A 23815-nucleotide genomic window follows, 5' to 3' on the forward strand; every position below is an offset into this window, starting at 1 on the left:
CTGAACGCTCCCTTTTGCACTTGTTTTTGTCTTTCAGCGGCAGCACTGTAGCTCCGTGAGCGAAGCCTGGGAGCCCGAGCAGCCGCCACGGCAGCAGAGTGCAACCGGCAGAAAAGCTGATCACCGACGGAGACTAGACTGAGCGAACATGTGTGCTTGTGTGTACGCGTGTGCAGGGAAGGAGTGGTGTGCGTGTTTGCGTGTGCATGCATCTGTTTACACTCTCGTGATTCTGAGCATGGCTTGGGCTGGAGGAGCACGTGTAGCAGCTTCACCTCAGCCTCCAGACGCCAGGCTAGAGGTCATGGCAGTGACTTTCAGCCAAACCTGTCCCTGGGAGCCAGCTACCTTGTCTGAATAGGAGAGTAGTAGGACCCTAGCTGGGACTCTGGCACCTGCTCCACCCACCCCGACCCTGAGCCCTTCCTCCCTCTCTCACCACATCGGACTGAGGAGCAGGAGGATGACATTGCTGGCTTTTGTCCAGAGCATGGGATTCTAGAAGCAGCCAGGGCCCTGCTGAGTTCCTGCTTTATGACGCGGGTGGTTGGGCAGGCTGGAGGGGACAGATGCTCTCCAGATACAGTCACCTGGTCTGGCTTCTTTCTCATCTTAAATTTTCCTGCCACCGGGTCCTCCAGAGCCCTCCTCGGGCATCTGGGACTGAACCTGAGGCTGTAAATAGATCTGGAAACATGCCGCCATCCCAGGGAGGTACACCCAGATGCCGGACTCATGGGCCATACCCACGGTACTGTAGACGCTAGCCCCAAAAGTGCCCACCTTTCTGGAGCTGAAAACCTAAAGTTAGGAATTGAATTGCAGCTTTTACTGTTCCTGCCTCAGAAGCTGAGAGCCAGCCTCAGCACTGACTGTGGAGACTCGGTGCCTCCACAAGGAGGAAGCCAGGTTCCTGGTGCCAGAAAGCCCCCTGGTTCCTCCAGCCATAGCACAGTGCTGCACTGAGCTGACCCCCAGCCGGGAGAGCCATTCTGCCCCGTGGTCTGTAGGCTTCTGGGGAATGCCTGGGACTGGTCCGCTTCCAAGCTCCTGTGTCAGCTCTGCCGGTGGCCAGATACCAAGGACCCCGGCAGGTGGACTCGGGGGAACTGCCAGAGACCGTTGGGAAATGTCCAAGCAGAGCTCTCAGCCAGCACACCGACCCTTCCAGATGCGGCCAGTGGGGGGTTTGACCCAGAGAAGCCAAGGCCTTGCATTCCGGGACTGGCCTGGCTCCCACCTCAGCCCTCCCACTGTCAAAGGCCTGTGTTGAGAAGGACATAATGAAAAGGACTGTGTGGTCAGCTACAGCCGGTCTTCCACCCTGTGGCCTGCACGTGAGCCACAATGTGTGCGTGTGAGTGTGTGTGCGTGTGTGTGTGTGTACAGGTGCGTGTATAACTGAGAGGCTGATTTCTCTTTGGATTTTGTCCTCATGTGTAACATTAAGCTGGCCTCCGGGCCTTTTCCTCTCTACCTCCCTGTGACCTTTCCCAGCCTCATAGCTGTTAACTCCCTTGGCCCTTGCCCTGTCCCTCATTGTCCTCCTCTGTCCTCAGACCAGAACCCTGGGGTCAGGCCTTTGTTCCCTCAGCTGTCCAGCACGTTGACAGGCTCCTTCCTGAGATATCCTCAGGCTTTCTCAGCCGGAGAGCTGCCTCCAAGTCCCCCTGTTGTATGTGTGTCACCCTCACTAGAAATGTCCCATAACCGTGGGGGAAGCAGAGCCCAGGTGATGGTGTGTATTCAGAGCGTTGAGTAGGGGTCTTCTCTGTTCCTCCAGCCCCAGCCTAGAGGCAGGAGAATTGGGGGCTGTTGCCAGAAGGGGGAGTAGAGCGAGCCTGGAAGGGCTGTTCTGAGGGATTGGGAATGCCAGAGGGCTTGGGCCCAGAGTCAGTATTTGTTCAGCAGCACCTTCAGGTACCAGGATGTTTCCCTTCTCCTGCCTGTTAGATGACAGCCCTCTTCCCCGAGGTACAAGTTGGTGGGACCACCTCCCCCTGCTTCACCATCCCTGGCAAGCTGGCCCATTCCCAGCCGAACAGAGTGGTCCCCTCCCAGAGCTGGGAGGGCCGTGGTAAGGGGAGGGTGCATCCAGTGGCCCAGAGCTCCATGACGGCTTCGTGCCTCCCCTCTTCTAGCCCAAGTGGCCTCGGGGCTGCCACAGAACATTGACCCAAATCCTAATCCAAGGGCCAGCATGGGGAAGAGATGGTCGCAGACAAAATGCACTTTATACAGAGATTTCTTATTACTGGGAAGGTGCGTTTCTCCCACAGTTTGTGAATATTCACGTGTTTCATAAATGTCTGATCCTGTCTGAGCAAAGCTGTGTTGTTGTCAATCTGTGGGAGATCTGGGAACCAGGAGTCAGTAAGGCTGAGCCTGAGTAAAGCCTTCTACCAGACCATCTTGCTTCTGCTGGAACCAGGAGCTTCTCACCCCTCCTCAGACTTGGCAGGGAGGAGAGGGATGGGTAGAGATGGGGGGAGGCTGGAGGCCCCTAGGTGAGCAGGCAGGGCAGACTAGTGGCAGCTCCAGAGCTTAGCGAGAGTTGGGGTGGGGGTGGGGGTGGTGTTCAGTCAGCCAGAATGGTACAGAGCACTCCAGGCCCAGGATGAGATTTCTGAGTTCTATCCTGCAGTGACTCAGCCTCTCGGGCCACCTAAAGCCCCAGGGCCAAGGCTCAGTGAGTGGCGGGGTTCTCTCCAGGCTCCCAAGCCATCGTTGATCTCAACTCAGCCACTTAAGCACTGCGTGGTGGGGCGGGCACGCAAGCGGCCAGTGCTGAGTCTAGGTGGTGGAGCTCTGCCCACAGCCAAGCCCAGGGCCCGGATGCTGGCTTTGTCTCATGCCATCTGGCTGGAGAGTGGCCTCTCTGCAGTGGATGTGGGCTTTTCTACGGTAGTTTCTAGCCTTGGACTCCTGGAAGAGTTTTGTTAGCTCACACCACACTCCAACTTCATGTGGGCAGCGGCTCAGACAGGGCCCAAGAATACACAAATTGCCCTACACACAGTGAGAAGGGGGGAAAGGGAGGAACTTGGCCCTGGGATTCGTCTCATTCTTAGCTCCACTTTGAAGTTCCTTCCCACCAAGACCTGGACCTGTCCTTCCCTCTCTCCCTTCTGGCTTCTCTCTAATGTAGTTTTGGCTTTGCCTCAGGAGCTACAATAGCTTTGTTCTTGAGCAGAAGATTCTAGAAAATGGAGTTGTCCTACACACACACACACACACACACACACACACTTCTCACCTAAGGATGCTCCTACTTGAGACAAGCATACACTCTTAAGCAACAATTATTAGCCACAATGTCAAGATTGCTTTCCTGGGAGCAAAAGCCAGGCATCTGAGCAGAAGGTGGTTACTGTTTGGTCCTAGTGAAAGGTGGTAGAGCCAAGATAGCAGGAAAGGTAAACGGGTCACTCCTTTGGACCCACCAGCAGGGAGACGAGCCTTTGGCACTAGGTAGTATGATGTTCTTGGGGCTGGAGGTGGGAAGCTGTTTCCTGCAGGGCAGGTGCCTGCAGTTCCTTTTTGGGTGCTACATTGAAGGAAGAGGGGGTGACATGACCAGTAAGTGGTCCAGATTTGCAAATGGGATCCCAAAAGCTGTGAAACAGTTTGTTCTGCCCCTTCTTCAGAGAGAGGTAAAGGCAAGGCCTTTGTGGTTCTCAGGAGGCCAGAGAGACCCATAAGGTTTGGTCAGAGGCTCTTGACCCACCAAAGCTGGGGCCCTAGCCCTGGACAGCAGTTTGAGTGTCCAACAGTCTGTGCTCTGTAGAAGAACTCATGGGCTTAGCCCAGTTAGGGGAGAGATCAGAAGGGAACCATGGCCCAGAACTGCAGGGGTAGAAGTGCTGGAGGGAGCAGAAAAACCACGAGAAGAAATCTCAAGAAGTCAACTATGGCAGCAGGAGGAAAGGCTGGCTCCTAGTCTTAGAATGTGAGAAGTCAGCCATGGGGTGTCTGTGGCTGCAAAAGAGAGGTGTTCTGCAAGAAATGCAACTGAGGTGCTAAGTGAGAAGTGAGAGAAATCCGGGAAAGTCCTGGTGTGAGGGAGAAGAAACTGAGAAGCCAAGAGGAAGGGTTCAGTTCATCATTGATAGGTGTTTGGGGCTGGAGGGTCAATCTGTAGAGAGAAGACCCTCTGGGGAGAGCCCATGAGAGGGTCTTCTCAAGATAAGGGGAACAGGATTGGGTGAGACCTGGATGCTAGCAGGAGGTGGGTGTTCCCTGCCTCTGCTGACAACATACTTGTATCACTTTTCATCCTCACAACAACCATGAGAGGGACCGTTATTGTCCCCATTTCACAGATAAGAAAACCAAACTTAGGCCAGTGAAGTCACTAATGCACGGCCACACCACCTATTCGCTTGGGAAGCCAGGCTGTGAGTTCACACGACCTGACTCCAAACCTGGCTTGCTCTAGGAGCCCACTCCTGATACCATGTGGCCTTTCCTCCAACGGCCCTACTTTCCCTGTCCGCCTTCTTTGTCTGCTGCTGGGGACCAACTAGGACCGTCCCGCTATTAGTTCCCTCTTACCCAGGCGCTAGGCCCACCCGAGAAGTAGAACCCCACATGGCACGAAGGCGCTACGGGAGGGGGAAGAGGGCAGAGGAGTCAGTGTGCGACTCAGAGCCGGGCTCGTCCGAGCCTAGGGGCCGCGGGGGCCGCCACTTCAGCACCTCGGAGAGCGCTGGCGGGGCGGGGCCGGGGGCGGGGCGGGGGCGGAGCTCACGAGACCCCGGCGAGGGCCCGGGGGCGCGCGGCGGAGCTCGCGCCAGTCCCGAGAGCGGCGCGCGGTCCGGAGCCGCGCCCTGCCCTGCGCAGGTGCGCCCGCCGCACCCGCCGGAGCCGTACCCCGCGGCGGCGGCGGTCTTTCGCCGCGCCCCCGCCTCTTTCCCCTCCGCCGCCGCCGCCTTCGCCGCCGCCGCCTCTGCGCCGCGCTCCGCCCGGATGGCCAGGGCTGTGCCGGAGAATGGCGGAGCGAGAGAGCGGCGGCCTGGGCGGGGGGGCCGCGTCCCCGCCTGCCGCCTCCCCGTTCCTGGGGCTGCACATCGCGTCGCCGCCCAATTTCAGGTGAGAGTCCCCGGCCGCTGCGCCCCGCCCTTCAGCCCAGGCTGATCTGCCCCGGCTTCCGCGTTCCCCGCCACCCACCCAAAGGACCCCAGCCCCCAACACACACACCCGGATCCCGGGAACGAGGGGGCGGCATGGGGATGGGGTCTCTACCCTGGACAGAGTCCCCAGAAACCCCCCTCAGCCTCAAGTCCAGGCTGATAGCCGCTGCATAGCCAGTGGTGCAGCTGCCTCCGCCATTCCATGTCCTAGGCTGGGAGATTTCAGAGCTGGAATTGGAGGAGGGGGCGCGGAGGCCGCCTTCTCCCCCACTTTGGGACTGCGGCAGGGCCTGGGGTCTGGACTGAGATCCCAGAGGAGGCAGGCAGGCTAAGGCTTTGCTTATGCCCAGTCCGAAAGCTTCTGAATAGAGATGGGAGCAGGCTGGGGTGCCTCGTGGGTCCCAGTTTCTCAGGGCAACTGACAACCTTGGTGCTGGAAGGAGGAAGTCGGGGCCCCTCCCCCAGCCCTGTCTGGTTAGAGGAACCTAACTCCCAGGACTGGTATGGCCAGAACCCTCTGTGGATTTGGGCAAGCACGGACCTGGTCAGGTGTGTGCAGGTGCAGAAGGCTCAGATTCAACCAGGAGACTGCCCACCCAGCTCTGGTTGGGGAAGTCTGGTTTGGGCAGCCCAGGAGTAGCCAAGGACATTGGGTGGAAGGTTTCCTGCTGGAGCAAGTACCCAGGTCCACGCTCTGGGCTCCCCTTCAGCCCTCTCTCTGCCCACTCTCTGGTATTGGGAGGTGGATTTTAGAGACATGGACAGTGGATGTTGTGGGGAAGGGATGGGTATCCCTCCATCATAATCCTGGCCCCATTTGGAGAGAAGGAAGAGGAGGGTGTAACTGCTCCAGAGCCTAGGAAGAGGCCTACACATACCCCATTGTTTCTTCATCTAAGGAGCTGGCGCCTTCCCCTCTCCTGGGCCCTTCACCCCAGCCAGGCCCCAGCTGGGTTCTGGCGCCAGCCCCTCTCTGACCAAGGGGTTGCTGGCTCCCTGGCCCTCAGGTGGGTAGGAACCCCTGGGGATCTCTAATGGCATCATCAGCGCTAGAAACCTCCCTGGAGGCCCTGAGCTGAGGAGTCAGGAGGACCAGAGGGAGGGGACCAGATGGAGGAGGCCAAGCGTGAGGGCTCCGTGGCTGGGGCCTTTGTGGTTGGTGCCTCCGAGTCATGAGGCTGAATCCTGAGACCAGTTCCCCCTGGCATGACACACGCTGCTGAGAGGCAAATACTGCCTGCCTACAGGAGGCCCTTCTGCAGTAGCACAGCATAGAGGAACCTGGGTTCAAATTTGAGCTCCACCACTTTCTACCTAGCAAAGTGACCTGACAGTCCCATCTGTCAGGCGAGCTAATGAATATTGATTCCTTAGTGTGCATCAAGTTGGTGTTCAACAAGTGTCCGCCCTCCATGCTGGTGACCGCTTCTGCAGCTCGTGACTGTTCAAAGCATTCCCAGTGCAGGTTCCTTTACCCCCACAGGCATGGGCACCGGTCTGCCCATTTTGTAGATGACAAGACTGAGGCTCAGTAAGGCAGTGGCTTGCCTGAGGACCCCCAGTCAGAGCCTGGGGCCGTCTGTGTGTGTTCAGTGCACTCAGCCTCCAGGCCCTGCCTCTGGCCCAGAGGACAGCTTTGCCTCGCTCTACCTGCTTCCAGATCCCCAGGGGACAGTCCCCTCCACCCCACCCCATCCCTGGCTAGCAGGTTCTCATGGATGCTTTAGTGAGAGGAACTGATGAGGTGGGCGCCAGCCAGAGAGAGTGCTTTGTGCGGGCCAGGTGGGCGAGAACAGCTGTGTTCCAAGGCTAAGGCGTGGGCCGGCCCTCCAGGACACCCTGGCCTGGCTGTGGAGACAAGGCCAGCTTCTGGGAATAATAAGGGCAGTGTTTTCAGCCCCACATGGCGTTCTCTGCCTGCTCCAGCAGCCCCCGCTGACCTTTCCCTTGTCCTGCCTCACAGAGCCCTGCGCCCAGCTCGGGTTAACCCTGGGTGGTTAAGGCTCTCGCACCGCTCTTTGGTGGGGCCGTGGATCCAACTGGCCTGGGTTTGCCGACTGGCTCTGCCTTCCCACTTCTGTGCCCCAAGACAGGGCACTTAACCCTGGAGCCCTTGTTTCTTCTCTACGATGCCAGCGTTGGCTCCCACTCAGGATGGTCCCGGGACGGCACGTGTTGGCTGTTTCAAGGGCTGTGGAGAGCTGTGTTCCTGCAAGGCTGCTGTTGTTAACTCTGTATACCCCCAGCCCCACTGTCAGCTTCCAGAAGGCAGAAGAGCTGATACCTACACTTGGGTCTGCACAGTGCCCAGCCCAGAGTTGGTGCTCAGTAATGCCTCCCTGGGTGATGACGCAGATCAGGTGTGCACGGGCCTCCTGGAGCTCGGAGGGTAACAGACCGACTCTTCTATCAGAGGATAAGGACGGGGCGCGCTGGACCCTGGGAGGCGCTCACTTTGCCCAGTGCCCCTCGAAGGGCTTTCTGTGCAAGAGCGTCTCATCCTCACCAGATCCGTGTAAACTGAGCATTGCCATTGTCCCCACATTGCAGATAAGGAGACTGAGGCCTCCAGAGGCTAGGTGAATGGCAGAGCTGGGGTTCGGATCCAGGCGGTCTGACTCTAGAGCCACCCTGAAAAGAGAGCCTGGGACTAGCCGGGGAGAGCAGGGAGTGAGCACGCTGGGACACGTGGAGGCTGGAGAGAGCACCTGCTTGTTGCTGGTTGGTTTCAATAGATGAGTGGGTTGTTTTTGTTTTGTTTTTTGGGCTTTTTTGTTTTTGTTTTTGTTTGTTTGTTTGTTTGTTTCCCCTTCTGATGGTAGAAATGCTCCAGCCAGTTTCCTATAGTTGTTGATGGGGAATTGGGGAAGGGATTTCACTTATTTGACGCGCCGCTGTTATGATTTGACTTCTTCTACAAGGAGCATGGGTTACTTCTGTAACTTACACAGTTAGAAAAGAGAATTTAAAATTCAAGTGATACATGTTCATTAGAAGGAAAACTCTAGAAAAGAGACTTTAGAAACATAGCTTTTGGCTACACTGAGCTGGGTGGGTCGGATAAAGGGGAGGGACGGTGGGACGCGCCATGGGGGATGCGGATGAGGGGACCCCAGAAATCAGCTCGTCCTGACCGCCCCCCCTTTTACCGAGGAGGAGACAGGAGAGGGGGAGTGTCATCCCCCAGAACACACAGCACGTGCGTGGCCAACCCCAGGCCCCCTGACTGGCTGGATGGTGTGGTTTCAACCTCCCCATACGACCTTGTAGATGAGAGATGTGGCCCCCGAGAGGCGCAGAGGCCTCCTCATTTTTCTCTTCACGCGACGGCACGCATGTGGCTGTTCCTTCCTTCCCTTCACTCAACAAATATTTGCACTTTGGAGGGCTCCCTGGACAGAGGCTCCAGAGATAGTCATGGGCCTAACGTCGTGCAGTCTGTATAGAGGGGAGACAGACAGACAGACAGATGAGGCCTTAGCAGACAAGGTGACTGTGGCTGAGATCCAGGGCCCAGGGGAGCCCAGGCCTGTGGGTCGGCGGCAAGCAGCAAAGGTTCAGCAGGAACGGCAGCATCGGCTCGCTGTCTTGGGAAGGTCCTGCCAGCCACTAGGTAGGGTGGACGGGGAGGCAGGGAGACCCCTGGAGGCTGGTCATCCCGCGTGCCACAAGCAGGGGCGGGAGAGGACGGGAGGAGGACTTCGGGGGTGGGAGGGATTAGCCCCGTGGGTGAGGTATCTGGTTTTAGGGGTTGGGGAGGCTGGCGTCCAGGATGGTGCTGGAGATGGGTTGCCCTGCGGAGAGGAGGAGCTTGGCGGGCAGGGAGGGGAACTTAGTGGGAGACCTCCTGAGTCTGAGGTTGGTGATCACTGGGGTACCCAACTGCAGCGTTCAGGCTAGGGGTTGGTCTGGGGCCTGGGGTCACTGGAGAGGATGGGGCTGGGGCCAGAGACCCTGGGAGGAGTCTCAGCTCAGAGAGGTCCCCCCCACCCGAAAGCCTCAGAGAGGACATTGCTCCCCAGGGGGCAGCAGAGAGCAGGGCGATGGGAGAGAACGGGGTCAGGCTGGTTCCAGCAGCCACGTTTCAGCAGGGGGAGGGGTTCCGGAAATGCATTGCTGCTGGAGCCACCTTCCCCTACTGAACCCCCAATCTGGGGCCAGAGTGTTGACTTGGCTCACTTGCCAGGACGTGGCCATGCAGGGTCTGTGCCCCCCCACCTCTTTGATGTCCATATCCTTGAAGTCGGTCTCTGGATTCTTGGCTTGGGGCCCCTATGGATCCTACAAAATGGGGTCACTGTCACCATCCCCACTTAGGGGATCTTAGCCATTCTAGGATGTTATCTCTGCCCCCTGGCCCTCCTCCTGTGCCTTCTCCCAGCCCTGACCATGGGTCTTGCCTTGCTCGGGCCCCCAGGGCAGCCAGCGCCGCCCTTCTTCCTCGACCTCGTCGTCCTTTCCTACCTGGGGTATCCCATGAGGGATACCCTGTGCGTGCGTTCGCACAAGGGGAGGGAATCGGTGCCAAGCGGAACACGAGGGCCCCCTGCCCTCAGGAAGGCACTCCGCGACAGGGCCAGCGGCCCCAGAACCCAAGTGGGAGCCCGGTGCACCCCGTCCAGAAAGCTTCTGGGGGATTGGGAAACAGAGGAGAAGAGATCTCCCTGGGTCCCACCATGTCTCCCAGCCGCATCCCTGTTCGTGCTTCTGGGTGCGTGTGATTCCGCACGTGAGGCCATGGGCTTGTGCGCTCCCTTCGCTCCTTAATGCCAGTCGTCATTTTCCACGTTCCCTCCAGAATTGGTAACATTCGTCCAGGAGCCTGTGTGATGTTCCTTCCCTGGACACCCGGTCGCACCCCACCCCGCGCTGAGCTATTTGGTTGTTTTCTGTCTGCGGTTATGCAAAATACGCATTCTCGGGTATGAAGGTATAACGCTTTGCGCGTATGGGACTGCTTCCCATCGAAGCTTTCCAAAAGCCAGAGCGCTGGGTTTCAACTTCCGGCTCCATATCAGCCCCGGGCTCTGTAAAGCCATCAGACACATTATAACCCCAAGTAGGGATTGGCCCTGAGGACTTATTTCTGGGGTTGGACTCGGTGTTTCACTGGCAGTGACCCTGGTGTGGACATGGTCGGGGAGGGACAGATTAGAGGAATAAAGCTCATTTGAGCCCAGTGTCCACTCAGAGCCAAGGGCTCCCCCACCCCCACCATCTCGGCCAGCACCTCCTTGCAGAGGGCTGCACATTCTACCCTGGGTTCTGACGTAGGTGAGGACTCAGAAAGTTGAATTGGAAGAGCAACTGACTTAGGGAGTTTTAAGGGGAAAGATCTAGAAAGACCTGTGGTTCACTCAGTCAACATTTATTAAGTAGCTCCCAGGCACTGTTTTGTTGATCCAGACAGACAAGGTGCTGCCTCTGAGGAGAGCCCCCCACTGGGGGCAGAACCCAGAGGTACAGTCACAGTGATCTAGGAACTCAGCAAGTGGGCCTAAGAGAGCGAGTAGCAGGGCCGTGTGCCAGGTCAGGGAAATCAGGGAAGGCTTTGAGGGAGCCAGTGGGGCAGGAGGGGTGGGGGCCGGCAAGGAGGAGTGGGGGGTGGTGATGACCCCCAAGATTGGGGGAAGCCCTCCTGAGCCTTCAGGCCACAGGGAATTTGGACCCCTTTCCCTAAGGGCCAGGGGAAGCTATTAAGGGACTCTGAGCTGGGGCAGGGTGACCAGACCAGATTTGTATGTCAGGTGTTGCCTTTGGTGGCCTGGTGGAGAATGGCCTGTAGGGGAGCCAGCGGGCAGTGGGGAACCTGCCTCTCTGCGAGCGCACTGGGGGCCAGCTGTCTGTTCAGCACTCACAGGGCGGCAGAGGGACAAGCTGAACACTTGAACCACAGATGCTCTCAGCCATGAGAGGGGCCCGTGGGACACCATGGCCAGGACCCAAGGTCGCTCAGTTGGATCCTTACCTGGCTTCCAGAGAGCCAGGAACGGGGAGACAGGAATGGCCTCTGGACAGCCAAATGCCTGGCTCAGGTTTGGCCCTGCTCAGCTAAAGCCTCAGCACTTTGCCACTTAACCCTTCTGCTGCCTGCTCTCCTAACCCAGCCCACTCCTGGGAGGAGGAATTGGCGAGGGCTAGGCTGCCATCGGGGGACCAAGGATGCCAGGGAGGCGGGAAGGCACGTGGAAGGAAATGGGCACGTAATAAACATCAGAGCACAAAGGCATGTTTGTTCATTTTGGAGGGCTCATGGCAGGAGGAGGTGGGGAGCACGGGGAGGGGCGGGGGACGGCACGTTCAGAACGCAGCGAGGAGGCTGCTCGGCCAGAAGACAGGACTGGGGCGTGCTGGAATAAGAGGTAGGGTTCGTGCAGGAAGACGGGGCCTCGAACAGAAACCTAGACTCCAGAGGTCCAAGAGGTCCGGGAGGTCCCGGGAGAGCAAACTCATGACTCAGAGCCTCCAAATGTCAACCTGGGTGAGACCTTGGGAGGCATCTCACCCGGACGGGCAAGCAGGTCTGACTGATGGACGGGCTGCCTCCGAGGCCTCCAGGCTGGGAGGTGAGGGAGCCGTCCTCACGAGGTCGTGTGATTCGGCTGGAGGTGAACCCCTGGTGCTCCGGGCTCCAGTTTCCAGGGGAAATGTGGGCACCCTCCCATCAGAAGGGGACGCCCTCCCTCCCTCCTCCTCCTCCCCCCAGCTTTTCCCTCTTCTTCCCTTCCTCCCCACAGTTGCCTTTCTTGAGCTTGGAGGGCCCAAGGGTCTGTTCAGCTTTTCCTCCATGAAGGACCCAGAACATCTGGGGCCTTCGAAGCAGGAGCTAAGGGCAGGGACAGCGCAGGTGGGGGGTGACTTGCAAAGGAGACTGCCTGACCAGTCTCTCCCCTTGTCCCTTGGTCGTGACCCCCTCACAGCACTCCAGCTTGCTGCAGCTCAGCCCTGTGAACCCCCAGTAGCGCCCTTGGGGGGGCAGGTATAAGTAGCCTCACGGCACCTTCTGTCAGGGCCTTAGGGTTCCTCATCTGGATAACAGGCCGAGTCAGACCCTCTCCCCGGGTGATGGAGAGGATTGAAGGAGACACAGAACATGAGGGTGGTTTGGTGTCCAGGGAGCGGCAGCTGCTCAGGTGATGGTGCTAAGTGAGGGCGTCCGTATCTGGTCCCATGCGTCCTGTCCCCAAGCCTGCCGTGGTGACCACTCTGCCATCCTGCCTCACGTAGGAGAAAAAATTCAGATAAGAAACTCCCTTCACCGTCCCCACTGGAGCCAGAACCCGGTGCAGGCTTTCACGCCCCGCGCTCCCCGCCAACGCCCCGTTCACCCCCGGGCCCTTCATTGCAAGAGGCCAAGGCTGTCCCCGCCTGCCCCCAGACCTGCCGTCCTGGGCCGTGGTTGTGCAGAGATGAGCCGAGAAGGTTCCCCCGCAGGCATGCCTTGAACGCTTGGGTTGGGGGGGAGCACGTGGATGCTGAGGATGTCCCTTGGCAAACACCTGCCAGGCGTGTACCGAGAGCCTGGTGTGTGCGAGACAGCCTCCCCAGCTCTGGCCTCCAGAAACATGCAGTCCAGCTGGAGCTGGGCGAGCGGGGGCCTGCCTGTCTCCCCTGCTGGGTATGAGGGTGGGCGACGTGAGCTCCATCCGCCTTTGGGGCAGCCTGGTGGGGTGTCTGATGGAGGCCTGGCTCTGTCTGTCCCCCACACTGCCTTGCATTCATGCAGATGGTGACACCAGCTACAAGTGAGGGAATGCCCAGGGACCGGCAAGCATAGCCAGGAGGGCTGTAAGGCATGGCACAGGCGGGCTGGGAGGGCTTCCTGGAAGGGTGGGCTTAACAGAGCCTTCTTCCAGCGGGCGCAGGTTGAAAAGCCTGCCAGGGGCTCCATCTGAGCCCTGGACTAGACCCCGGGCAGGCAGGCGTGGGAGGTGTGGGCAGTCACACCCAGAGCTGGAGACCTTGAACGCCAAACCAAGCAGTCCGCCACTAGCAGGGAATCTTAGGGGGTTTTGAGTGGAGGCAGAAGGGTGGCGTTTCTGGCAGCTTTGCAGGGTGGCAAATGGGGTGGAGTGCTTCCAACATGGGGGCACTGAGGGGAGCAGGCTGGTGTTTGAGGGGCAGGCGGGTGGGGGTCTGGGGCTGCAGAGACAGAAGCTGAGCGGGGACCCGGCAGAGAAGGAGAGAGGTGTGCAGGGATTCCTGGCAGAGTAAGGGGCACCCGAGGGCACCTCTGGATCAGATGCCCAGTGGCCTTGCAGCTCCCTGATGCTGGCAGAGTTCCAGCTGTGCCGGCAGCTGGGGTGTGTTGACCAGCCACTGGCTTCTCATCTCCGGGCCCGAGATGCTGGGCCGTGCTGGCCAGATGGTAGAGCCGCTCTGGTTTCTGGGCCAGCCCAGCCCCTCCCCAACCTCCCCCAACTTCTGCACCACATCCTTCCCAGACCTGGGAGCCTACCAGCCTTGGGCTCATCTGTCCAGCTCCCTCGTCCTGGTCAGAATCCCTCTCTGCTCTTCCCTCTGGCTTCTGTGGGTGGAACTCCGCAGCGACAGAAAGCTCTTTGCCTTCCAGTCCTGCCCTGAGGGGGCCACACCCGGGTCCAGACCCGAGGGGTCTGCCCTTAGCCCTGGCTGTGGAGACCCCTGAGCCCATAGGCACATCCTCGGTGCTGAAGGATGAAACTCTGGGGGGGTGGGGGATGCCAGGGTTCTGTCCTGCATCCAGCTTGTCCGTGGTCACCCACCACTGTGTGGATGCCGCCTGGGCCCACAGAAGCCTCCCTGAGGGGGTGTGAGGCCTGAGCACATTGCTGTGTGGATGGGGACATCCGTTCGTGGAGAATTTCAGAAGCCCCCCATCTTACCATTCAGGTGTCCTGAATGTGGTGCTGGCCCTTTAAAACAGATCAGGGCTGGCTTTTGGGGGGAGACATCCCAGATTTCTGCCATCTGCCCACGAGCCTGGGCCAGGAAGAAGGGCCACCGCAGCCCCTGACAGGGGCATTAGAAGGGCAGGTGGAGCCGGTGGCATCGATCGGATCGGATCGCAGTAACCCGATCCTGAGGGGGAGGTGGCAGCCACAGCGGCTTCAGCGCCACTGCTGGCCTGGCTGGGAAGGCAGCGGCCTGCAGCGGAGGGCTGGGCTGGGAAGCGCTGGGGCTGGGGCCCGGGTCGGCAGCCACTGCCTCTCCTGCTGGCACATCTATTTTTAATGAGCTCCCCGGGCTTCTGCAGCGGGCAGGACGCAGACAGGGAGGCCCAGGCAGTGGAGGCCCGAGGCCCCAGCCCTGCCCTGAGCCCTGGCCTCCCAACCTTTCTGGGCATGAGAGGGTGGCCCTGGGGCCCTGCAGCCCCCCAGCTGGGCAGGGCTCTCCATGAAGCTGGTGCTGAAGATGGATTCGAGCCCAGACAATGACAGCTGGTTGGAGGATCAGTGGGAGCGCTGGTAGGGGGTACAGGGATTGGTGTTGGGCGGGGGGGGGGGAGCATTTGGGGGACAGCTCCATGGAGCTCTGGGTCTCTGTTTGGTCTGACTAAGGCAAGAGGCAGGGGGTGTGGGCCCCTGGGGGCTGGACCACCACCTCCCCCCGGTGACCTTGGACTCCTGGGTGTCCCTTGCTCTGTGCCTCAATCTCCTTATCTTATTTGGGAGAAGAGGCTCAGAATTGGCCCCAACTTCCCCCAGCAGAATTCTCCCAAACATCCTACCCACACCAAACCAGGTGGAGTGCCCAGGGCTGGTGGTGAGTCAGGTCTAGGGGACAAGCAGACAGTCGCTGCAGTGGGGTGGAGGCATACAGCGGGCCTAGGGGACAGGGGGAGAGGGTTCTAGCACAGCCAGAGTCATGGTGGTGACATTCTTTGGTTTGTCCTCCGAGTGCACAACACCTCTAGCCCCAACCCCAGGCCTCCCTTGACCCCTCTGCTGCCTTCTGTTTAGGATCTGTGCGGTGAGCAAGCGATTATGTGGTTGGAGAGATGAAATGGAGAACCCACAATGGGGGTGTAACCTCTCCTGGGATAGGCAGCAACTCGCCACCTTGACACCAGATTTCCCTTCACTTGCTCCCAGGGCTCAAGAGCCATTGGTCTTCCTGGGCTGGGGGCACTCTCCTGAGGCTGGGGAGGGGCCTCTGCCAGCTCCTTGGGTTTTGTCACTGCAGGGGTTGGAGTCGCTTCTCAACTCTGCATCCTCCATGGGTGAACAGGCCTCGGCACCTGCCTTGACCCCAGGAGGCATTTCTCTGGCAGAGCCTTGGCTCTGACCAGCTGGGCCTTCTAGGCACTGCCTCCTGGTTGGCAATAGAGCGGATAGCTCCCAGTGGGGTGGAGCGGGAGTAACCTGGACCTCCCCTTTCCCTGCCTGTTACCCCCGGTTTCGGCGCAGGCGGACACCAAGTCCCACCCTCTGGGGGCTGTGATCTGCTTTCGAGGAGCCACCCCTTTGAAGAGGTACTACATAGTGGGCTATGTAGTGCCCCTGGGTTGGTAACTTCGACTTCCTGTGCTCACCAGGCTCACCCATGACATCAGCTTGGAGGAGTTTGAGGATGAAGATCTCTCAGAGATCACCGAGGAGTGTGGCATCAGCCTGCAGTGCAAAGATACTCTGTCCTTGCGGGTAAGAGTGGGCTCTCAGGAGCCCAGGGGCGGGGGGAGGGTAAGGGGGACAGGGTGGGTTGGGACAGGAGTGATGGCACCCCCGTATCTCTATATGGCATCCTCAGAAAAGGAAATGACATCCAAAAAACACATCCAGTTTAGTGTTTGACACATTTTGGGGTGCTCAAGCAGGATTTTTTGGTTGTTTTTGCCAGGGGGGCTAAAGCAAGAGGCAGCTCCCTCAACTGCCCAGCAGAAGGGAGAGGGCAGATCGTCTTCAGATGTAGGGTTAAAGGAAGGATCAGGCCTACTCTAAACCCTTCCCTGGGCGGCCTTGGCAGAGGGCCTGAGGCAGAGCAAGGGTGGAGTCCAGTGGAATCCGCAGTGCTCCAGGGCTGGAAGAAAAGAGCCAAGGCGCTCCCTCAGCTGCCATTGCACCAACCCACACCACATAGCTCCGCAGACCCTCCCTGGCCCGCTATTCTGAGGGCCCCTCTAGAATAGAGGGTTAATCCAGCATTGCTGCTGCTTTTGGCCTCCTGGCCTTGTCATGTAGGACAGATAGCTCTCTCCATTCCCTAAGTTCTGAATCCTGCCAGGAGATCCTCAGCATCTGGGGATCTTGGGTCAGACAGGGATCCCCCTGTGTCTTTTCAGAACAGGAAGAAGGGGCCACTGGCCAGGACATGGGAGGCAAAGCACGGGACTAGGTTGCAGAACCCAGAGCTTCTGGCAGTCTCCAGCAGGGGGTGGGTGACCACCCTGGTGGTATTAGGTGAATAGTTAGTAAAGGAGAGCTGCTGTGTGAGCTGGGGTGGGGGGTCAGCCTCCGGGTGACCTCCTGCCTGTCACAGAGATTCTGTAAGCTCTGCCAGGCAAGAGGAAACCAAGGGGTGAGGATGACCCTGCAGTACCCCATGCCCCAACCCTCCCCACTCTGGTTAGGCCAGCCAGGGCAGGAATGGTCACAGGGCCCTGATGTAGCTTCTCTAAGGTCACACACCTGTTCCGAAATTCCACACCACCCTTTCACCCAACACGCAGCGGCACAGTTTTAGAGAGGGTGGTCCCTGCGACAGCCAGGGCCCTGAGGCAGTACTAGCTGGAGGTGTACCTTGTGGGGCCTTAGACAAGCTCTGGGGGCCTCTCACACCCTGTTGCCCGTGAGTCCTCACCTCCCTGGGAAGCTGGGAGGCAGTTAACTGGGGAGGGAATCCGAGGGTCAGGGGATCTGTCCAGGGTGCCCAGGCGTTAGCGGCAGAGCTGAAACTCCAGTTACCGAGGTTTAGGATGGCCTAAACTTGGGAACACCCCAGGTTGGAGGGCCTTCAGACTGTGGACAGGTGCCGTGTCCAGATGCCCCCACTGGCCCCTGCCCCCACCCCCGCACCCCGGCCGCGCTTAGGACCTCCTGTTCACCCTGCGGCCCTCCCACCACCCTCCGCCTGGCTGAGGCTGTTTTCCCAGTTTTCCTCACTTCCCCCTTCAAATACTAACCTCCCCCCTCCATCCCTTGTGGGCCCCCCCCCAACTCCTTGGCGACCCTGCGTCCCCATAGCAACAGCGGTGACCTCACTCTGGGCTCAGCTTACAACCCCGGTGAGGTCACTGGCCGTTGCCAAGGGAACGGGAGGGTGCAGATAATCAGGAAGGCTGGTACCGTGGGGAGGGGGCGGTGTGGACCGCCAAAGGCGCCGACTAGATTGGGGAGCAGTCGGTCTCGCGCATCTTCGCTGGGAGTGGGAGGGTGCGGCCCCCTGTCGCCGGGCCCCCTGCCTCTCTCCCGTGCCCTCCCCCTTTGCGGCCGCAGAATGGACTCGCCCGGGCGGGGGGCGGTGCGCGGCGGAGTCGGCCCCGCCCCGGCCTCGGCCCCGCCCCTGCCCCGCCCCCTGACGCCCCTCCGTCCGCGCCGCGCAGCCCCCGCGCGCCGGGCTGCTGTCTGGGGGCGGCGGCGGCGCGGGGAGCCGATTGCAGGCCGAGATGCTGCAGATGGACCTGATCGACGCGGCGGGGGATACTCCCGGCGCCGAGGACGACGACGACGACGAGGAGGAGCGCGCGGCGCGGCGGCCGGGAGCGGGGCCGCCAGAGGCCGAGCCCCGCCAGGAGCCGGCGCCCCGCGGCCAGGGCCAAGGCCAGGGCCAGGGCGGCGGGGACACTTATCGACCCAAGCGGCCCACCACGCTCAACCTCTTCCCGCAGGTGCCGCGGTCTCAGGTGAGGCGCGAGCGGCGTGGGGCGAGGCTGAAGGGGCGGCGCCCGCAAGCCAGGCACGCGAGGCGTGGGGGGCGCCGGGCAGCTCGCTGCCCACCCCTGGCCCGCGGGCTGGAGGAGCGAGGAGGGGCTGTGTCAGAGGGACCTGCGGGCCGGGGCAGGGAGAAGTCGGCCCGGTGCGGCTTCCCAAGGGGGCCGGCCCAGGGAGGTGGTCTGGGCTTGGCGGGGGTGTGTGTGGGGGGTGCGGGTGGCAGTGGAATCTGCCTTAAGGGAGAGGGACCAGGTCGGGCCAACAGGATTTGGAGCCTTGAGTTTGAAGGAGTGAAAGGACCGAGAGGGACAGTGGAAGGATCTGGGTAAGGAGAGCGAGAGAGAGCTTAAGGAGGACAGAACAGAGCTTTGAGGGCTAGTTGCAAGGGTTTGGAGCTTGGGACCTAAGGTTGAGGTTTCCCCTTTAGGGTGTGGGGCTCCTGGAGAAGGGCAGAAGCAGGCCAGGAGAAGAGAGTCTAAAGTGGTCGTTGCTGGGGGAAGGTCATGGGAAATTGTGAATAGGTAGGGACGGGGAGCTTAGAGGCAGCAGGCAGGTGGAAATGTGGGCAGCTGGGAATTCCCAGAAGGCAGGGAAGAGGCATGGGAGGCAGAGCTGCTTGGCTGAGTTGGGGGCCCAGGGCCCCTGGGCTGGATGGCTGGATGCCAAGGAGGGTTGAATAGGGTGGAGGAGAGCCTACTGTGGCCCTTTGTCTTCCAGGCCCAGTCAGGAGAGGTACAGAAGAGGGGCTCAGGGAGCTGGGGCTGTTGGTGGAGGGTGCAGGTCCTGCAGGCAAAGGACTGGTGCCTCTCCCAGAATCGTCTGGGGTGGATTTTGGCAGCCAAACTCCCGTAAGGGCCTATGAGAGGGTTCCCAGGGGAGGGAACCTGAATAGTTTCTGGGGAGCCTTGTTTGTAGGCATGGTGAAGAGGGGTCCCAGGGCACCAGCCCAAGAGATCCAGGAGGAAGGCTGCTGACAACTACATCTGTCATTCCTCAGTCATGTGCAGCTGCAGGGGTGGGAGAGCCATGCTATTGATTCATCATTTGGGTGATTCATCCCAGTCCCCCAGGCCGGCTGCTGAGAGACCCTTCCTAATCCATTTTTCAACTTCTAGAATGTCCCTGCCCCCTAGGCCATAGCGCTCCAGGACTTGGCTGGCAGTGAGCATCTACTGTGTAAAGCCTCGGTGTCTGGGACTGGGGGTCCAGCTGTCTCCCGAGATGGCTCCTGCTTCTCCCCCACTTCTCCCCCATTTACCACCACACATATTGGTCATCACCGCCTTTGAGGAGGCTGACAAGAGCACCTCCCCAAGGGTTGGCCGGCTTCCCTGAGTCAGGATGGAGAGCCATCTAGAGCCAATAGGTCGGGCTGGGAGGGCTGTGACTTGCCACCCCTCCTGCCTGTTCAAGGAGGGTTGGGGGTGAGGCCCTGGGCGGGGGTGGGGGGGGGCAAGTAGCAAATGGCCTAGGGATGGCCTGATGGGGGCAGGGCCAGGGCCTCCCTGTGCCGGGTACTGTTGACGCCTTCTGTCACAAGGGCCTTTTGTTTTCTGCACAGGACACATTGAATAATAATTCTCTGGGCAAGAAGCACAGTTGGCAGGATCGGGTGTCTCGGTCATCCTCACCCCTGAAGACTGGTAAGTCAGGACCGTTTCCCTTATCTGGCCCCCCTGCCTCAGTTTCCTCAGCAGAGAGCAACCCTGGCAGCCTCCATCTTGCCGAGTTGAGGTAAACTGCCTTGAGCAGGCCCATCAGAAGTCAGCTGGGGCGGGAGGGAGAGCACTGGTCCTAGAGCCCCCCCAGGGGCGAGAGCCCTCGCCTGGGTTTCTGTGTCCCACATGCTGAGTGGAGAGGGCAGGGAGGCAGGGGCAAGGCCACCCGCCTTGAGCAGCGACCTGCTTGCCCTCCAGGGGAGCAGACGCCGCCACATGAGCACATCTGCCTGAGCGATGAGCTGCCACCCCCGAGCAGCCCCACGGCCACCAAGGACCGAGGCACCTCCACTGACAGCCCTTGCCGCCGCAGCACCGCCACACAGATGGCCCCTCCCGGCGGCCCCACCGCTGCCCCACCGAGCAGCCGGGGCCACTCGCATCGAGACCGCATCCACTACCAGGCCGACGTGCGGCTAGAGGCCACCGAGGAGATCTACCTGACGCCGGTGCAAAGGCCACCGGACCCCCCGGAGCCCAGTTCTGCCTTCCTGCCCCCTGCAGAGAGCCGGATGTCTGTCAGCTCCGATCCAGACCCTGCCGCCTACCCCTCTGCGGCGGGCCGGCCGCACCCCTCCATCAGCGAGGAGGACGAGGGCTTCGACTGCTTGTCGTCCCCGGAGCGGCCCGAGCTGCAGGGTGGAGGCTGGCGGGGCAGTCTCGGGGAGCCGCCGCCGCCCCCACGGGCCTCGCTGAGCTCGGACACCAGCGCGCTGTCCTACGACTCGGTGAAGTACACCCTGGTGGTGGACGAACACGCGCAGCTGGAGCTGGTGAGCCTGCGGCCGTGCTTCGGGGACTACAGCGATGAGAGCGACTCGGCCACCGTCTACGACAACTGCGCCTCCGCCTCCTCGCCCTACGAGTCGGCCATCGGGGAGGAGTACGAGGAGGCCCCCCGGCCGCGGCCCCCTGTTTGCCTCTCCGAGGACTCCACGCCAGACGAGCCCGACGTCCACTTTTCCAAGAAGTTCCTGAACGTCTTCATGAGCGGCCGCTCACGCTCCTCCAGTGAGTCTGCGGCCGGCGTGCTGGGGCACCTGGGAGGGGGAGGGCGCCGAATCGAGGCTGCTCCTGGAAGGCGGCCCTGCCCATCTGCTTCGGTGTGTCAGGACTGAGAGCTTGCTGCCTGACCCCACCCCCCAAGCAGAGTGGGTCCTTCTCCTCCAGCTCGGCCCCTCGCTTCCAGGTGCCGAGTCCTTCGGGCTCTTCTCCTGTGTCATCAACGGGGAGGAGCAGGAGCAGACGCACCGGGCCATATTCAGGTAAGAGCCGCAGTGCTGGGCCGGCCAGGCAACCGTGGGGCCACCCCCTCCCTGCCTCTGCCCTCACTATGTGGCCTAGACCCAACCTTCACGCTGGCACTTGTCCCTCCGCCAGCCCCAGGGGCACAGGGCGCACCCGGGCAGGACTCCAGGTGGATGGATTCAGGCCATGTGACCTGTGATGCGCCACCAGGGCCCGGGGCCATCTGGCAGGGTGGGCCTGGGGGTCCAGAGTCCGGGAGGGGTTCCGGCAGAGATGCTGCCCAACCCCGTACAAGGCATAGCCCTCCCTGCCCTCCACAGGGAAGCGCTCGCTTCCTGTTACCTCTGTGTTTTCCAAGTGGCTCTGGGCACTTCCTCCCTGAGCCCCCGAGTTCCTGGATGGCAGGAGCCTGTCTGTGTGATCTTGAACTTCCCCAGGAACTAGCAGGCCCAGGCCCAGGATACTCTGGAGACTTATTGAACTGGTGCCCCTTTGGCAGCAGCCTGTCCCCCAGAGAGAGGGGGAGCCGACGGATAGCCCAGCTGGGGAGGCCCCGGTGGTGAATTCCTCCCATGCCCTTGCGGGGGACAGGTTTGTGCCTCGACACGAGGACGAGCTGGAGCTGGAGGTGGATGACCCTTTGCTGGTGGAGCTGCAGGCCGAGGACTACTGGTATGAGGCCTACAACATGCGCACGGGCGCCCGGGGTGTCTTCCCCGCCTACTACGCCATCGAGGTCACCAAGGAACCCGAGCACATGGCAGGTAGCGTCCTTTCCCCTCCTCGGCGCCAGTGGGCCCCACCTTTGCCCAGACATGCTCCCAGGTGACTCTAAAGCCATAAGGAGGGCCCTCGCAGAGGGGACAACATTAGGTCCATCTCCCTCAGAGAGAAGGGAGGCCTGGCCCAGTTGGGACATCCGTGGACAGCAGGCCCCTCTGCTGCCCCACCACCCCTCACTTCATGCTTGTTTTCCAGCCCTGACCAAAAACAGCGACTGGGTGGACCAGTTCCGGGTGAAGTTCCTGGGCTCCGTCCAGGTTCCCTACCACAAGGGCAATGACGTGCTCTGTGCTGCTATGCAAAAGGTACCCGGTGCCCGCCCCCCACCTGGGCCCCCTCCTCTCCTGGGGAGACAGACACCCAGTGCCTGATTCCCATCCCTTAACCACAGATCGCCACCACCCGCCGGCTCACCGTGCACTTTAACCCGCCGTCCAGCTGCGTCCTGGAGATCAGCGTGCGGGGCGTGAAGATCGGCGTCAAGGCTGATGATTCCCAGGAGGCCAAGGTGACCGCCTCTGTCCCCTGGCCCCCCACCAGATCTCCCACCTGTGGCCCCTGCAGGCTGATGACACCCTGCCTCTCATCTCCCTCCTGTAGGGGAATAAATGTAGCCACTTTTTCCAGTTAAAAAACATCTCTTTCTGTGGATACCATCCAAAGAACAACAAGTAAGTGGGAGGGGGACACCATGAGGTGTGAGGGGGCGGCCTGGGGCCGATATGGTCAGGTGCGGGTCTCTGAATATGTCTGGGGGCTCTGTGCCCCTGTCACGCTCTCAGACAGATGGCTGTCCTCCCGCAGGTACTTTGGGTTCATCACCAAGCACCCTGCTGACCACCGGTTTGCCTGCCACGTCTTTGTGTCTGAGGAATCCACCAAAGCCCTGGCAGAGTCCGTGGGGTACGGCCCTGTGTGTGTGTGTCTTTGTGTCTCCTGCCGAGCGCCTGGCCCCAGAGCGAGCCCCAGGTCCCCTCCCAGCTCTGCGTGCCTCATGGCCTCGAGCCCAGGCGGGGCGGTCCTGAGGACTAGCTCCCCGCCAGGTAAGGCCCTTCCTTCGGCGGTGGTCTGACCCAAGAAGGGCAACGTGCAGAGAGCCGAGTCGAGCCCCTCCGTCTGGGGGAGCCCAGGCCCTGCCCAGGGAGCTCCAGGCTCCAGGTGAAAAACCAGGGGTGGAGATGGTGTTCTCCCCGTCACCTGTGTGTCTGCCTGCCTTCTAGGAGAGCGTTCCAGCAGTTCTACAAGCAGTTCGTGGAGTACACCTGCCCCACGGAAGACATCTACCTGGAGTAGCTGCGTGGCCCCGCTCTCTCCACCCCCGGGGCCTGCGCCGGAACAGTCGGCTGCCAACAGGACGCAGCACGCTAGCAGAGGGGCACCCGTCACCCCCAGAGGACGGGGAAGTCGGGGCCTCTGGCCAAGGGTGGGGGAGGGCGGGGTTTCGGGGAGAGGCAAATGCAGTTTATTGTAATATATGGGACTAGATTCATCTATGGAGGACAAAGCAGGCTGCCCAGGGATTGGGAGGGGGCGGGCCTGGGGGAGGGGGTAGCGTCAGGCCTCTGACCGGGAAGGATGCCCATCGTAGGAGCGGAGGGCTTCGGCCCATCCTGGGCATCACTTCCTCTGCCAGGGCCTCTGGCTCTCCGGCTGTGGCTCCTGCTTTGACAAAGCCCATGCCACTTGCCAGCATTCCCTCCCCCTCATCCCCAACTCCCAACCCCAACTGAAGGCCCTGAGCTCATGCTGAGCCCAGCCACCTCCCAAGGACTTTGCAGCAGGTGGGGGGGTGCAGTCCCTGTTCCTGGCTCTGTCACCTGGGTGGCCTCTGGGTGGCCGTCACGCTGGCCACTGGCACGTGTGGGGGCCTCACCAGGGAAGGAGAGCGCTGCGGCAGGGCCCCAACCCGGCAGGAAAAGGCGGCTCCCGGATTGGCCCGGGCCAGCCAGGGCCTCTCAGCTGCCTCGGCTGTAGCCCCAGCTTGGACCTGTCATCCTGGCCACAACTATTAAAGTGCCATTTCCTGTCTGGACTGCAGTGGCTGTGTCTCCCGCCCCCACCCCCCAGCTGGCGTCCGTGTCAGGAA

At 60.8% G+C, this 23815-nt stretch overlaps 2 protein-coding genes across 4 annotated transcripts in view; both read left to right on the forward strand.

The window, feature by feature from the left end:
- The window catches only part of CRY2 (cryptochrome circadian regulator 2), a 36067-nt gene extending 33739 nt beyond the window's left edge, over window positions 1-2328 (forward strand). For both annotated transcript variants that reach the window (XM_044259154.1, XM_044259155.1), the window contains one exon: window positions 38-2328. The gene's annotated coding sequence lies outside the window, so the exon portion shown is untranslated. The remainder of the gene's footprint in view (window positions 1-37) is intronic.
- Window positions 2329-4990: 2662 nt separating this feature from the next.
- Window positions 4991-23757, forward strand: MAPK8IP1 (mitogen-activated protein kinase 8 interacting protein 1). Of its 2 annotated transcripts, none has more exons than XM_044259156.1 (12): window positions 4991-5091; window positions 15649-15754; window positions 17653-17952; window positions 19542-19623; window positions 19897-20709; window positions 20888-20963; window positions 21538-21710; window positions 21925-22034; window positions 22121-22237; window positions 22330-22400; window positions 22534-22632; window positions 22950-23757. In XM_044259156.1, the coding sequence occupies exons 1-12, from the start codon at window positions 4991-4993 to the stop codon at window positions 23020-23022; spliced, it is 2121 nt and encodes a 706-aa protein (XP_044115091.1). In that variant the 3' UTR covers window positions 23023-23757. The 2 variants fall into 2 exon arrangements, with proteins under 2 accessions (XP_044115091.1, XP_044115092.1); XM_044259157.1 differs by lacking the exon at window positions 4991-5091 and adding an exon at window positions 14476-14578.
- The last annotated feature ends 58 nt before the right edge of the window (window positions 23758-23815 follow it).

Source organism: Neovison vison, chromosome 7, assembly GCF_020171115.1.
Source record: "Neovison vison isolate M4711 chromosome 7, ASM_NN_V1, whole genome shotgun sequence".
Classification (NCBI taxonomy): domain Eukaryota; kingdom Metazoa; phylum Chordata; class Mammalia; order Carnivora; family Mustelidae; genus Neogale; species Neogale vison.

What these genes read in the sequence shown, in the direction of transcription:
- MAPK8IP1 (XM_044259156.1), top strand. Translation starts at nt 4,991, where the DNA reads ATGGCGGAGCGAGAGAGCGGCGGCCTGGGCGGGGGGGCCGCGTCCCCG. An exon ending in AAGATACTCTGTCCTTGCGG is followed by an intron (nt 15,755 to 17,652) that starts GTAAGAGTGGGC and finishes CGCGCCGCGCAG; the next exon opens with CCCCCGCGCGCCGGGCTGCT. An exon ending in CGGCCGCTCACGCTCCTCCA is followed by an intron (nt 20,710 to 20,887) that starts GTGAGTCTGCGG and finishes CCTCGCTTCCAG; the next exon opens with GTGCCGAGTCCTTCGGGCTC.